The sequence below is a fragment of the Apaloderma vittatum genome, unplaced genomic scaffold (genome assembly GCF_000703405.1).
Source record: "Apaloderma vittatum isolate BGI_N311 unplaced genomic scaffold, ASM70340v1 scaffold34024, whole genome shotgun sequence".
NCBI lineage: Eukaryota > Metazoa > Chordata > Aves > Trogoniformes > Trogonidae > Apaloderma > Apaloderma vittatum.
The window spans coordinates 1-14,668 of NW_009713913.1; the positions used below are offsets into that span (position 1 = coordinate 1).

Sequence of the window (14,668 nt, forward strand, 5' to 3'; positions counted from 1 at the left end):
TGTTCTGTGATTCTATGATTCTATGATTTTGTCTTCTAACTGCACAAACTGCTGATTCAGCAGGCATTTCCAGCACCGTCATTACTATCAGGTCATTTATGTTTTCAGTTTCTGCCTGAAACTGAAAAAAAGGGCAAACAGCATCAGATAAGCTGAAAATTAACAAAGCACTATGTGCAAATAATCTGACCCCAATCCTGTAGTGCTAAGCACTTCCCTGTTTGGACAGGAATTGAAAGGGTCAATTCTATTATATAAAATACCATGTTAAACAAGACAGCACTTACCTCCACTTAGTATAATGACAGCTATAAATATCGCCAGGTCACTGTCATCTAATTCCAGTGCATTGAACTTCACAGCAAACTCAAACTTGGGTTCCATAAAGTCACAAAAAGGTTTTCTCAGGCTCTTCAGAAACTCCCGCGTCATGAATCCTTGTCCATCGGATACGAGAACTCCATCTTTATTCATCAGAGAAGCCAGGAGAGTGTATATGATCTCATGGACCCCATATTTCAGGAGAGTTACTTGATCATTCAGGTCAAGATTCACAAAACCTGGAATGTTCTTGGCAAATTCTGTAATCTCCTGCACCGCTTCCACTGAGCGAAACTGGCATCGCTGGAAAATGCGAATTGCGACCTCTTTGTTCTCCTCCTGCAGCGGTGACACGTGCTTGCACTTGATCTGATCTTCTCCCATCATTAAAGAGTTCATGTCATAAATAACGAATGGCTAAAACAGAAAAGGAAAAGACGATTTACTTTGAAAGGCCCTTGTTGTGAACATTTGACTCCTGAGAAACCGAACTAGTGTCCAGAGGTGTAACTCATTTGAAATCTATGAGGAATGTGTCAAGGGCAGTTGACCCAAAAGAGTTAAAACTTCATAAACCTATTAAAGTAAATATCCTGACAACATTGAAATGGTTTACAGAGAGGACAAGGAGGTCTTAAGGACTTCTCACATATTCTGTGAATCTACATTCAAAAAATAGGGCTTTGGCTGATATTTTTTCTTAATAATTGGGGGGAGGGAGTAAGAAGCACTGTTTTAAATTATCCATGATTTTAGCCTTTTTTGTTCGTTTGTTTCTTTGACACAAGTTCTGTAATACCAGAAGTCAGCATTTGGAAAGCTTATTAACAAAAGATGCAAAAGTTACTCTTTTTACCTGAACTTCAGTCGCTTCTATAAAATAGAATCTAGTGTACCGTGACATGTTTGCACTCCCAATAATACAACATCTTTATTTGTAGAAAGACAGCGTATATTCACACTTTTATTACTTCATATACTGTCCTAATTTTCAAGTTCTATCCTCCTAGAAAAGGCTGGCAGTAATAGAAACTTCAAACTCGAACAACTTGTCAACAGGAAAGAAAACACCAAGGACAAGAGTTGCACAATGCGGAACACAGCTATGAGTCTGACTGTGAAACAAACTCAACTGGACTAAATCAATTGTGAGAGCAGAGGAGAAAAAAGCTGTGCCAGGAAAACTTTCATTAAGATCGGGAAAAATCTGTTTCAGAATATGCAGAAGCAGCTCCTGGTTTTAAAGAAGTGGGGCTTACTTGAAATTACTTTTCTCAAGGCATAAACAACTAAATAGCTCATTGCCGCACTGAATCAACTTCTGATACCAACAGGCCTGTGAACATCCTTCACGATTACAGGTTCTCATGCCTTATTCATATGGGTGCTCACCCTCTGGGATTTATAGTCACTACATGCTGCAGAACAGACTCAGAAAGATCCCAAGCCTTCCTATATGAAGGCAGCAGTCCTCTCCAGCAGCACCAGCCTCCGAAAACTCTTACAATTCTATTCCTATTTGATTAAAGCAGCTTTGAAGTGTATACAGCGCTAAATTCTCACGGGATTTTTAAAATTGGAAAACAAAAAAATAAAAAGCAAGCAGCTATTTTCTTTAGAGTCTGAAGAGGATCCGGTCCACAGATGCTTAGCACTTCCCACCAGCTAGAGGTTACTGCTCCCACCTCCCCGAGTTCTGCAGATGGAGACTGTGAAAGTGTTCGGTCTCCTCTTCCAGAACACAAAGCTCCAACCGCTGCCACTGGAGAGGGAGGGAGGGACGATAGCCGACAGCTTTGTCTTTAATTGATACAGCTGCTCAGAAAACAGAGGTCTGTCCCTGAACTGAAATAACAGTTATCCGCACGAGAGGATTTCAGCTTTTAAAATGGTTTAGTTCAATTAATATCCTGCTGCTTGCACGACCAATGAAATGTGTGCTGGCACTTGTGCAGTAACCACGGGCAAAGAGCGCTCCAGACCAGGAGGTTCACTTCAAGAGAGCGTGAGCTCTGACACGAGTTCTTCCACTTGCACTAGGATTTTGGTGTGAAACTGAAAAAATAAACACACCGCACGGAGAAAAGCCAGGGGGATAAGGTATTTTTCAAGACTTAATGCTATTTTGGCAGCAGAAAACATCAACATTTTATACATATCTGCACATACACATGTGGAATAACAAGACTGCAGAGGAGGCTTTTTAAATGCATGATTTAGTACTAGTCCTTTAGTACTAGTCCTTTGCCTTCTAGACAAAATTGAGGGGGAGCATAAAGTACAAGGAAAAAGTCATCTATTCTGTGCATGTACATGTGCTTTAGGAAGACTATACTACGCCACTGGCCTCCTGACATTGGAAGATGAAAATCAAGAATCGCTAAAGACAAAATAGCTAAAGACATTTTTAATATGAAGACTCAGATGAACTTTGTGAGGAGAATCTTACATTAAAGGAGCACTGTATATCCCAGAAGAGGCTAAGTTAGACATTTCAGTTTTGACACACTTAGCCTACCCAATCACTGTCACTTAAAGCGGATGATATAGCAATTAAAAACCAACGTAAATTTAAACTATGCCCATAGTAAACAGACCAGTGTTCCAAAGCACAAAGTCCATTACAGCGCAGATAACACAGAAGTTGTAACCATTACATACTGTCACTCTTGCAGCGTGACTTTTTTAAAGACTTCATAATTTGTAGCAATGAAAAACTGAATTCTGCATCTATTGTTTTGCTGCCATATTCTAGCCTGGCAAAGGTTTAAAACGCAGGAGAACACCATTGATGGCACACTGTACATTTACTGCACGAGTACCGCCTGAGCGTCATCTTCAGACACAACCAAGTTGCACGAGCCCAGACTTTAGTGAAATACCCAGCGCAGCAGAGCAGCAAACCACTCGCCAGTCGATTTCAACAGCGGCTCCGCGGAACCCTAAAGAACAAGAGCAGGAGCTGCGCGTGCACTTGGGACCTCAGAGACAAACGTCCCTGAGTTCTAAACACACGCCTGGAAAAAGTGAAGATGAGAGCGCCATAGGTAGCCCTGCCCAAACCTCTGTCGTCCTCTAGAGAGAGCTCAGCGGGCAGCTGCAGGGAAAAAAAGGAGCAGGTCTCCTGAGTTTAGGTTAAAATGGAGTAAACAAAATCTGTAATTATACACAGCACTTCTGCAGGTGCACGGTTATTGAGAACACACTTTAAAAAGACTAAATTGCTGTATTAATTCTTTCCCAGTTTCCTCTGTTTCCAGTGTTTCTGATACAGAGAGGGAACTGTGAAAAGACTTTGGAAAAGCGATGACCCTCAAGTGGACTTGGTGTATCAGCTTTTTGCAGAATAAATAAGCTATTCTAGCTCAAACTTTATATACTTCATGAAGAAAAGTTACTCAAATTGCAAGTGTTCACTATATCTGAGGTTTTTATGTGAGGGGTAAAACCAAATTAGGGACAATATTTCAATTACGATTTTAACTACCAAATTCTTTCCTGTCTTTGAAATTATGAAAGAAAATAAAATACGGTCTCCATTGTAGACCTGACAATAAAATTTCTGCCGATGATTCTAGAAAAATATATCAAACCAAGGGTTGTAAGTTGTGGAAAACCATTTCGCTCTTTAGTTATTCAAACAGTGACGAAACTTAAAATCTACCATAATTATCAGATCTTATTTATCCTCCTCACTGATACAGAAGACTGTTACGTGTTGTCAGCGAAGTTTCCAAAGCAACCCCCAAATACACACATCTCTACTCCTTACTTTTCAAAGCTTTTCTTGTACGCTGTCCTGAAATCCAAACTGCACCAACGCAGGATGCTAATCTGATCGAAGATAACCCAGTTAAATGCAGGAAGTCATCAGAGCATCCTGATCAGAGCGATGGTGTCGGTGCTGGGAATCATCTGACTCTTAGGAAAAGGAATATTCCTCCTTCGGGTACAGCTAGTCCTGATAATAAGCTGCGATAGGGATGCTCAAATAGGGCAGCGACCAGTTGCTGACAGCAAGACAGCCACCTTAAACAGATAGCGTGGAAGATAACCTTTGGCGAAGGAGAAGGAAAACGGAAAAAAAAGAATACAAAAAGGTTAAGATGACCTTCAAATTCTTGTACTGGTTTCAAGTATTTTATTAGGTGGACTTGGAGTTTTTTCAAATAATGTTTACTTATCCTATCTAAAAACATTTCCTGTGTTTCAGAGACAGCTTGAAATATGTAACTGCCAACAGCAAAGTTTTGTGTTTTGTTGTTTTTTTTTTAAAAGATGGGTTGTCAATGTGGTAAATCATTTACTCAAAAGAAAGAAAAAGAGAAAAAAAAACAAGAGAGGGAACTAACTGATTTGTCTGTCGTCTTTCCTGTCAAGATCGCCCTCGCCTTGGCTTTAGTCAGGGGGAAGGACTTTATGTATGAGTCATACAAATGCTTGGCAAGTGCTCGTAGATCAGCAGATTCAGGGTTTAACTGGTCGATGTCGCTGGAAATCTCTGCCAAGAGCTTCTCCTTCTCCGCTTGTGGCATTCGCCCAAACCTGATGGCTGAAGAAGATGACAAGCAGTTACTACAGCTATAGTTGTACCTAAAAAAAATGTATTTGAACAGCTTTTTATGTCACCTTTTGTTATTAGCTCTTCAAGTCTTTATTAAAACCGTACTTAGGCAAGTAAGAAAAAGAGGATTTTCTCCAGCAATATAGGCAAAACAGCTGAAGTGCTTTAAAGAAATGTAAACAAACAGATCTCAAAGAGGAAATTATCTATGTGCCCAAACAGTAAGATTACAGTATCTTGCTTAGAGATGCAAAGCTATGGTCAGCTCACCTGAGAGAGTTGGTCAAAACCACTGATTCTACCTCCAATCTAAACAAAATGTGAAGAATCTTAAGATATTAAAAGTCTCTTGGCTGAAGGTAGGAACCACCCTTCACCCTCGTATTGTTTTGGGCAAATCACCATAAAGATCTCAGATTCTTCCCTTGTTTAGAAACAAAACACTCGTATGCCTTGCAGGAATAAATTCCTAAATGGTTCAACAGAACTTCATGTAGCAAGTGCTGTGAAACATTACCAGAAGAATTCAGGAATGACGAAGAAGCTCGTGCAGGGACTAAAAAAAGCCAGAAAAGGCTGAGTTCCTCACAGTAACTCTGTGCGTGCAGGAGGGAAGAACGGGAGATGGTTCTACCCAGTCACGTTGGCTCACTACCCACGTAAGGCAGGCTGTACACCTCCTACTTTACACCTACTTTACTTACTATCCAAGACTCTATTTATTCGTATGGGGACCGACTTGGAAAACATTTCAAATGAGCTATCAAGATCAAGACTGCTTCATCATCTGATATTTCAGTAAACAAAATTTATTTTCTTTTACGAAACCAAAACAGAACAAAAGAGCATCAAAACAAATAAAAAACAGAAGGAAGAAATAAAGGTTTGCATTTTGGCCTTGGGAGGAAATAGAAATACTATAAATATTTTTTCAGCGATTAGTGTCTTCCCTAGATAAAGTAAAAGTGCTCTTAAGATCATACATATGAATGATTATACTAGGGACATTTATTTTGGAAATGACCAGCAACTTTCCTTTTATGAGTTTGCTTGTAGTGTGCTGATGGACAAAAATGACATCTTTTTTCAAGAATAAATGACTGTGCCAGAAAACATTAAAAATTCCATTTGTCATATATTATATTTATTGGTCAGTTCTCTTATTTCATGGCTGTAGAAACCAGGTTGTTTATTTTTACAACTGTACTAAATTTCTCTTTCAGCAGATGTGGTCCCTGAACAATGCATGCTGTATATTTCATATTTCTTGGGTATTCATAGAATTAACATGTCAGAATAAAAATTATCACGAAAGGAAATCTGTTTCAATAGATAGAAATTAACATATTCTGCTTCCCCCACAAAAACGTCTGTTGCTTATAGTTCTTTCGTATGGGAAATTCTGAATAATTGCCAGTCGATACTTGTTTTGGATGGTATATACCATAGCACACGTATTTTTTTCTCTCTCACAGGAAACACTAAGTATTCTTCACTGGCTACTAACAATAGTTTTCAGGGAGGGATGGATCACCGCCCTCCTTTCTTTGGAGAGCCAAACACTTAAAGAAAAATTAAGTTCATATGAGTTTATATGACATACTCTAATGGCTCAAAGAACCTGCCTCCATTCTGTAAAGAAGTAACGTGAATGGATGAACACAGCTAATGTGAGGGATAAAACCCTGATCTCAAACAAAAGCAGAGGTCATCCTCTAACGAGTTCAGAACCTAAATAGAAAGATGAAAAAATTCAGCATAACTACACAGGGCTTCATTCAGCTACACGTTTCCATAAACACTGTGAATCAAGATCATCTCGGTATTTTCATTTTGCAGTTCAGATGGATTCTTTCACTATTAACAATTCTTTTTTGTAGTTAAGAAAAATCTTCTGAGGTTGTTTTTGTTTTTAAAATGTATGAATGTTGGTAACATTAATCCCACAACACTAATATCTGCATTTTAAACATTCTGGAAGACGTAAAACGAATGAAGTATGGGTATTTAATGAGGTAAATCGATTGAAGACTCACTGAGAATATTTTATAGCATTTACAGATTATTTTTTTCCAATACTCAAGGATTGATTCAATAAAAAGAATCAAAGTGTCATCAACATAACAAAGCAGAAATATATTATTACGTACATATTGTAAGAAGCTGTTGCAGGGACAGCAACTAAAATGTGGGGTCAAGAAGTTGTTAAAGTAATAGTATGGCTAAGAAAAAGTGTTAAAAGTTAACTGAAAGTCCATATTGAACAGTGCAGCTCTTATGTTCTTCACTAAACCTGGTTTCAGATTTAATATTAAATTTGTGACACTCGTAGGATTATGTTTAGCTGTCCACTTTTCAAATGTGTGTTTTGCAATGGCTTCATCAACGGAAAAAATCTTGTGATACTTTAATGCTCATGATTGAGTTCTTGTCAAGAAATATCACTCGCCCTCACCATCTTTTTTTAAAGAAGAATTTGCAAACTGACGTCCTAAGCGAAGTCTAGCAGAACATCTCAGCCTATTGCAGTGGGCCTTTGAATCTGGACAGCAGGCAAGGCCAGCATGAGCCCCCTGTAAAGGACTGTTAAGAACGAAGGGAGATCTGTGCCTGTGTCTATGAAGTGCTGATCACTTCCAGAAATACGTGGAGCGCAAGTTATGATGACCTGAAGGCTTCTTAACACACAGTAAGAAATACTTAGAAACTCTCAAGGACCCTGTCCTTTGTGAGATTTCACAATCGTTGTATCAGGAACTAGGTGCTGGGAGCCAGAAAAACGGTTTGTTAGGATAAATCCTGCTTGTGCGCCATTACGATATTGTCCATGGAACACAGTTCAGCAGCCTGATGTGAATTCTACAGGCTCATTCTCTAAGCATCCTAAGATTTTATTCTCATCCTAAGAGTTTACTCTCTTTTTTCCCCAGCCACCTTTTAATTGAATATCTATGGGGACATTCTCAGTGATATATCAGTGTACAGAGCAGCTGTAACACCTGTTCCTGAAATAAAATTGCTTAACATAGAGATTTTATTGAAAAGCTCAGGGATTTTCAAAACAGGAGCTGTTTTGTCATTAGAGAGTAACTGGCTACCTGTATAATTCTTTTAAAGAACAGAAACAAGGCTGGTAATGCAGCTCTGCCTAGAAACTCGTACGTGGGTGAATAAACTAGCACTTGCTTTGTTCAAGTGAGTTTGCCAGAACCAAGGGAGATACTTGCTTTATTAAAGTTATGGCAGTTTTCCACATAATTGTCTCTAGCCAGTGTGGCGCTGATGCTGCCAGAATAAAATAGGCACACTTTCAGGTCCGAGTACAAAACGCCACCACACCACGCAAAACCCGCTCCGATTCCTGCGCCAACTCCCGTCTCCTGTCCAACAGTCTCTTTGAAAAGTAAATTAGAGTATTCGTGCTAGCAATTTGGTGGTGTTAAACAACGTATCATTGATGGTTCTTTGTTAAAAGTTTGTGATTGCCCTGGGGGGTTTTTTTGTGGGGTTTTTTTTTGTGTGTTTGCTTGTTGGGATTTTTTTTTGTTTGCTTGTTTTTTAAAGAAATGACAACTTACATCGTGGTTATTTTTTAATGGAAAATAAGGTGGACGAAGGGTGTTCCAGAATCACGTTTCTGGTGCACTCATCTACCCTCAGTTACTTTTGCAAAGCAGGCACATGTTCCGAGCCCTCATCCTTCTAATACAAAATTATTTGCATTAATTTACAGATTGTGTTGGAGTTTATCATACTGTTAACATTTCATTTACTGTTAATAGTTCTAGAGTAGATGACTTCTTCCATTTATCATTCATTTTCTTTTTGCTTGTGATAGTGATACTTATTTTTCTGAAAAGCGCTTTGAGATCTCTGCAGGAAAAACTCAAATATTTTTAATTACTTTGATATTTTTATCTTGTTGGAATCATATCCAATCTTTTGTTTCCATGTGTTTGAGAATTTGTATAATACAGGCAAGCCCCATCCCGTGAACTTTAATGCTAAATCAGAGTATTGTCTTCACTGTGCTAAATTTTATGAATGCAAGCACCCTTATGTATAATCCATCTTGGACTTAAAGCCCAAAAATGCGGAGGAAAACTATATCAAATGAGACATGTTTTAAACTGCATCGATACATGTTTTTAAGGAATAATTACATAAGCTTGGCATGGGGCCTCATGATGCTTATTTTTCTTATTTTTAAGGTCCCTTCCGGAGGCTGGATTAGATGATCTCTAACATCCTTTCCAGCCCAAGTCATTCTTTGGTCCTACAACAATCAGATACCTGGTTACTTTTTTAAAAACTGATTATTTAAAATTTCTTCTGTGCAAATGAACAAATAACAACAACAATAATAACCTCACGAGCAACAGAAGAAATAAGTACTACTGCTAAAGGCAACAGTATAGCAAATGCTGTTAAAATGCCAGGATTCCTCTGAGAGGAAATTAGAACAGACGTTGTTACACGCTAAAGTGGGTCATAAGCACAAACTTCTATTCCTGAACGCTCACGCGCTGCTTTCGGAACGCAGTTTCGATAAAACAACCAAAGCTTCCTCACAGCGCAGAAAGCCACTGCATCAATGTCAAATCAGTCCCAACTCCCCGTCGGTACCAAAGAACGTACGAGCGGATCCGCTAAGCCAGGAGGAAGCGCTGGGGAGGGGTTTCTCTCCTACCGGCCCAGAGTGCCCAGCTCTGGCCTAACGATCACCAGTCGGCGGTGAGGGTGAGTGAGTTTGCATTTAGCAGACAGGACCATACGTGAATGGACTCCGCTAAGGATGGAAATGCGATCTGGCTCTTTTCTGGACTATATCAATCCTCAGGGTGTACCTTGTCGCCTGCCATCATGATAGAATTTTCAGAAAAGAATTCGGCAACAACGAAATCCCTCAGGAATCTTGTAGTATCTTCTCCTGTTTAGCGTGTGAAACCTGTGCTCAGGGTGAAGTTTGCTTTCCATCTTTACTTTCATACGGCTTCTGTGTTTATTAGCAACCTATCTTTTCCACATGTGTTCGTTTCTTTGTAAAGGAGTGTTTTTAGGATAGATTAAGAGCAGTGGATCTTCCATGACTCGCTTTTAAACACAAACTCATGTGTCTTGGAAGACTTCTGATGTTATTCAAGAATTAGGAGAATAAAGTTTACTAAACAAAAGGTGATCGGGTCCCAATGTATATTTTTTATATAACAATTCCTTAGCAACATGAAATTAGAGTTGTGAATCCAACAGTCCTATCATATAATTTGATAGGCAAAAGGATAGCTTTCAAACATTCTTTTTAAAGTTTATAATGTGTTTTTAAAATATTATACTAGTTGTAGCAGAATCTGTTCAATGTTTATTAGCACTGCAGGCAAAATGTGGGGCAAAATTCAATTTAGTGGCACTCGTCTAGCAGTTTCCTTCCGGAGCAGTCCCTGCCATTTTCAGGGGACTGTGGCAAAAGTCAAGGAGAGGTCAGGCATCAGGAGGTTTGGAAGGAGTTCTGAAACTGGGATTTTGGGTGAGAGAAGTAGGGGGGATTGGTGCTAGTTACAGAGGTTAAGGGTGGCAAAAGGCAAAAGAGGCATGCACAGGGTAGATAAGAGCTCACAGCACTTCTAGGGGTTGAGGGAAATTTCAAGGATGGGTGACATACCTCCCTGCTTTTGTCACCACCTCCCTCCTGCGACCCCGGCCTCATCTTCTATTCCCCCAGACCACTTATGACAGAATCACAGAACGTGTTGGGCTGGAAGGGACCCTTAAAGCTCGTCTGGTCCAACCCCTGCAGGGAGCAGGGACAGCTTTCACTGGGTCCGGCTGCTCAGAGCCCATCCAGCCTGGCCTGGGATGCCTCCAGGGATGGAGCCTCCAGCACCTCTCCGGGCAACCTGTGCCAGGGTCTCACCACCCTCAGCATAAAGAACTTCTTCCTAACACCTAATCTTACCCTCCTTGCTACCCTGTCTTCTCTCTCTCCTCCGTCTCCCCTCACCACAGGCTCACCCCAACTCCGGGGAGCCTGGGAAGGGGATCGAGGCAGGATCTGTAGGGGCGGGGAAGGGCAGGGACACGCCAGCGAGCTGGGACAAGAGGTGTGGAAATACGGCTCGCTGCTCATGCCGCAAGGGTGGAAAAGGTTCAGATGGCAATTTCTTTCACAGTAACAGAAGATTGTGCAAGTTTGGGCACGTGACTCCAGCTGGAACGTACCATCCCTCGCGCTTTCCTTTGGCAGTTATTTATTTACTTGCATTTACAGTACTCTCCAAAAGTCAGTAAGAGAAAATCAATAGTGGATATAGGAAGACACTACATGCTACATTATATTGTTTGCCTTTCTGTGGAAAAACTGGAAGATTTATCCTTACGCCACATTTTATGGCTTGGCAAAGTCACTATGATTACTTACAGGCTATTCAGTACAGCACTCTACTTTTCTGATTGCCTAGATTATGGATGTGTCCAGATTGAGCAATTCACGGCTCCTAGAACTGATAATAAGGACATACTGCCACGTATCCTTTTTTGCCCATTACAGTAGTTGGTTTTGTATAAGTAATACTTTTAGTGGAGGAGAAAACAGTAAAGAAATTTCTAAAAGAAAAGAACCAAGCTTCTGCGCAGTGGTACTTCAGAATGCAATCTGAGGGGTTAGGGGCTAAGCACAGAGCAGCACTGCAGCTAGAGAAGGAAAGGAAAACAATATTCAAAGCATGAGAACACCACTGTCTTTTCGAACCTTCAGCCAAGTGGTACGTAGCATTTATACGTGAAAAAATGGGGCTGAAGCTGCTAAGCGTCTCCTGGCATTCTCTGTTTTGCTAAGTGCCCTGTTCATTTTGCAATAATATAGCCATGCAAAGACAGTCAGAGACTGGAACCCTCAATTACTATTTGCTGTCTGCGTTCTGATTCCAAGCATTTTAAATTCAGATAATGTCACTGCTTAAATGGAGGAACTTACATATGTGTCCCATGGCGAGAGCAAATAAAAGCATTCCTCCGAGCCCTGGGACAAACGGCTTGGCCCTGCCCTCCTGCTTGCCCTGACGGCCAGAACCAGGGCCTGCTGGTGTCACAGCTCCTGCCTCGGCAGTGGCTGAATAGGAGGGGTAAAGGCTAGTTTTAAAAATAGTTTTCGGGCCCTTTATGTTACTTAGCCAGAGAGAATGATCTCGGCCTTCTGCTTTTTCGTAGAACTGACCATGGTTCCCACTGACATAACCGGGAGCTGTGTTGCTAGGTTATGAGAGAATTTGGCATGCACCTTGAAAACAATAACAACAAAACCTCCCGAGTTACTACAAAAACATCCACAGTAGCATTTCAAAATTAGATTTATTTTTAAGTGTTACTGTTGCATCCCAGGAACTTGAAAACCCTATCTTCTATTAGCAAAACATTTCCCATAGCAATTTACATTCACTGCATGTATTAACTTTGCAAACCACAGTCAAGCTTTCCTCTTGGGGACAGTACACTCTTTTTTTTAATATTGAAAATAATGAAAGTTCTAAAAAAACCACAGAGAAATTATTTTCCCAGTCATGTTTGCAATTCTTTACCCCTAGAATTACATAAGTCTCTATGTTATGACATTTAATTCCTGTTTTTACTCAGCTTTGCCAAAGCAAGGCAGCAAAGAATCCTCATTATGTCTTTCTGTCCAAACATTTGTAAGTAAGTATTTCCACATGAATTGATACGTTAATCTTAAAATTCAGAGGGACTTTCTTCTCCATTCTATGCAAGAGAGCAGTATCATGAGACGCTTAACGCTATCTGCACACCACCTGGAAGGAAGGCCATCGCAGAACCGTCCGCAATTGCCAACGCCTTTGCAATCCAAGGGCACGGCATATTCGAAGGGGAAACGCCGCTCCCAGCTCCCACACGGGAGGGGCTGGCCCCCCCTGAGTAGTGGAGAGGGCAGAGAGCGCCCATGAGACAGGAATCACAGCTACCCAGGCTGGAGGATGAGAGGCACGCTAAGAAACACCCCATTGCTCTTACCGCACTTCAAACCCATGCCCAGATGTGGGTACCCTAGGAAGGAGGAGGACTGGGTTTTTGTTTCTTTTTTTTTTTTTTTTTTTTAAAACGTTGCAGGGTTTGGCCCATTCATTTCAAGTATGTCATGTTCTACGATGAGGAAGTGTTGGCTTAGTGATGCTAACAGTCCCCAATAAGTGTTCTCTGCCTCAAATTCAAGCTGTTATCCATAAATTGCCCTAAATCCTCGAGTCCATTTTTCATAACACTTTTTCCACTGACAGGAAAGGGATAGTGAGCTACAGTAGGCAAGAGTTTTGTCAGAAAATAAGACAAAGAACTGAAAAGCAACAATTACACTAGGAATATGTCAGGAAGAACAACTGACAGCGCATGAAGCGAGAAGGATGAAGAGCAAACCACACGCATGTGTTATTTATGATACCGGTAAGTGCAGATCTCTGCCTATCTGTTTTGATATTGAATGTAACCTCAGAGGCAATCAGGTCAATACCTGTTTCTAAAACGTCTAGAGTAAAGCAACAGAAGACTGCAGGTGTTAAAGCAGCACATTCAGTAACCATATTGATGTTTTGTGCTATTCCTCAGAAGAAACTTTGTTTTTTCAAAACACACACTTACCATTATGTGACATCCCAACGGCGAGGCATTTCTGAAATCTGCAGTATTGACATTTATTTCTGCTTTTCTTGTGGATGCGGCAATTAAGATCACACCTGTCATAAATCAGCTTTAATCTGATTGTTCTTCGAAAAAAGCCCTGGAGTAAACAGAAAAGCGTATGAAAAAGATGCAAGAAACTGCCGGTGACATCGTCTCACTCCTCAAAACACACAAAAGCACCTTTCAGTATACACTCTGAACCTAACTTTGTTTTAGACCGATTTTCAAAAGAAGCAAAGCTCATGCAATCATGCTGTCTACTTATCCTGTTCTGATCTTATTAGCCATTTTCAACTGGTTCGACTGAGGGGTAAAAATCTCAAGTAACTGGGGAAGTTGTAGGAATCAATGGGGTTTAAAAGACAGTGCTGAACTAATTTTGCGATATTTATGCCCGGGTTTTATTTTCTAGGTTATTTTATTTTCTAATGTATGTCCATTGCTTGGATATTGGAAGTTTACAAAGTACGTTGGCAGGTGAAAAGTCCAAAAGCATGGTCCCAAACACAGGAAAATTACTGCACAGAAGTCTTAGAAAGTCTTATAAAGAGAGAAATCATTGTGGAAATGCACAATTCTGTCTTCTTACAGTTTAAAGATGCTTCCTCAGACCACTCCTAATCAGTTAATAAAGCATATGCAAATTTGCCATAATTTGTTCCTTGTAACAATTAATTTCCCCTCACAACAAATAATAACAATAAAAGCATAATGCCAACTCTTATTTATGTAATTTAAGTGATCAACCACATACTTATCGCTTTATGTGTGTTCCTGATCCAGTGCTACAAATTTTATTTCAGCTCTGCATTGGGTCCTTCCTATTAGTTATATTCCTCAAGATATTGAAAACAGGGAAGATGGGAATTTCATAAACTCTGCAACATTGTTCTTTGAACTCAATGAATTATTAGCAATTACAGCCTCTGGCATTTCTTTTCTCATTCTAGAGGATGGTCAGTTTTTACACCATTAATTTGCCCTTTATGTGTTATAAAAACTAAGTTATCTTTGACATAAAAAGAAATGGTGGAGTTTTAAAGCAGAAAGTTGCATTCTTTGATACCATTAGACTTTCCTGAAGTCACTGAGAAATGCCTA

General features: G+C 40.1%; 1 protein-coding gene across 1 annotated transcript in view; it reads right to left on the reverse strand.

Annotated features, from left to right (window-relative positions):
* Positions 1-287: 287 nt before the first annotated feature.
* The window catches only part of PPARG (peroxisome proliferator-activated receptor gamma), a gene marked incomplete at its 3' end in the record, with an annotated part of 28,228 nt that continues 13,847 nt past the window's right edge, over positions 288-14,668 (reverse strand). Inside the window, exons 4-6 of the mRNA XM_009868543.1 lie at positions 13,526-13,664; positions 4,713-4,873; positions 288-738 (exon numbers count right to left, since the gene is read on the reverse strand). Coding sequence (XP_009866845.1) covers positions 288-738; positions 4,713-4,873; positions 13,526-13,664 — 751 coding nt within the window. The remainder of the gene's footprint in view (positions 739-4,712; positions 4,874-13,525; positions 13,665-14,668) is intronic.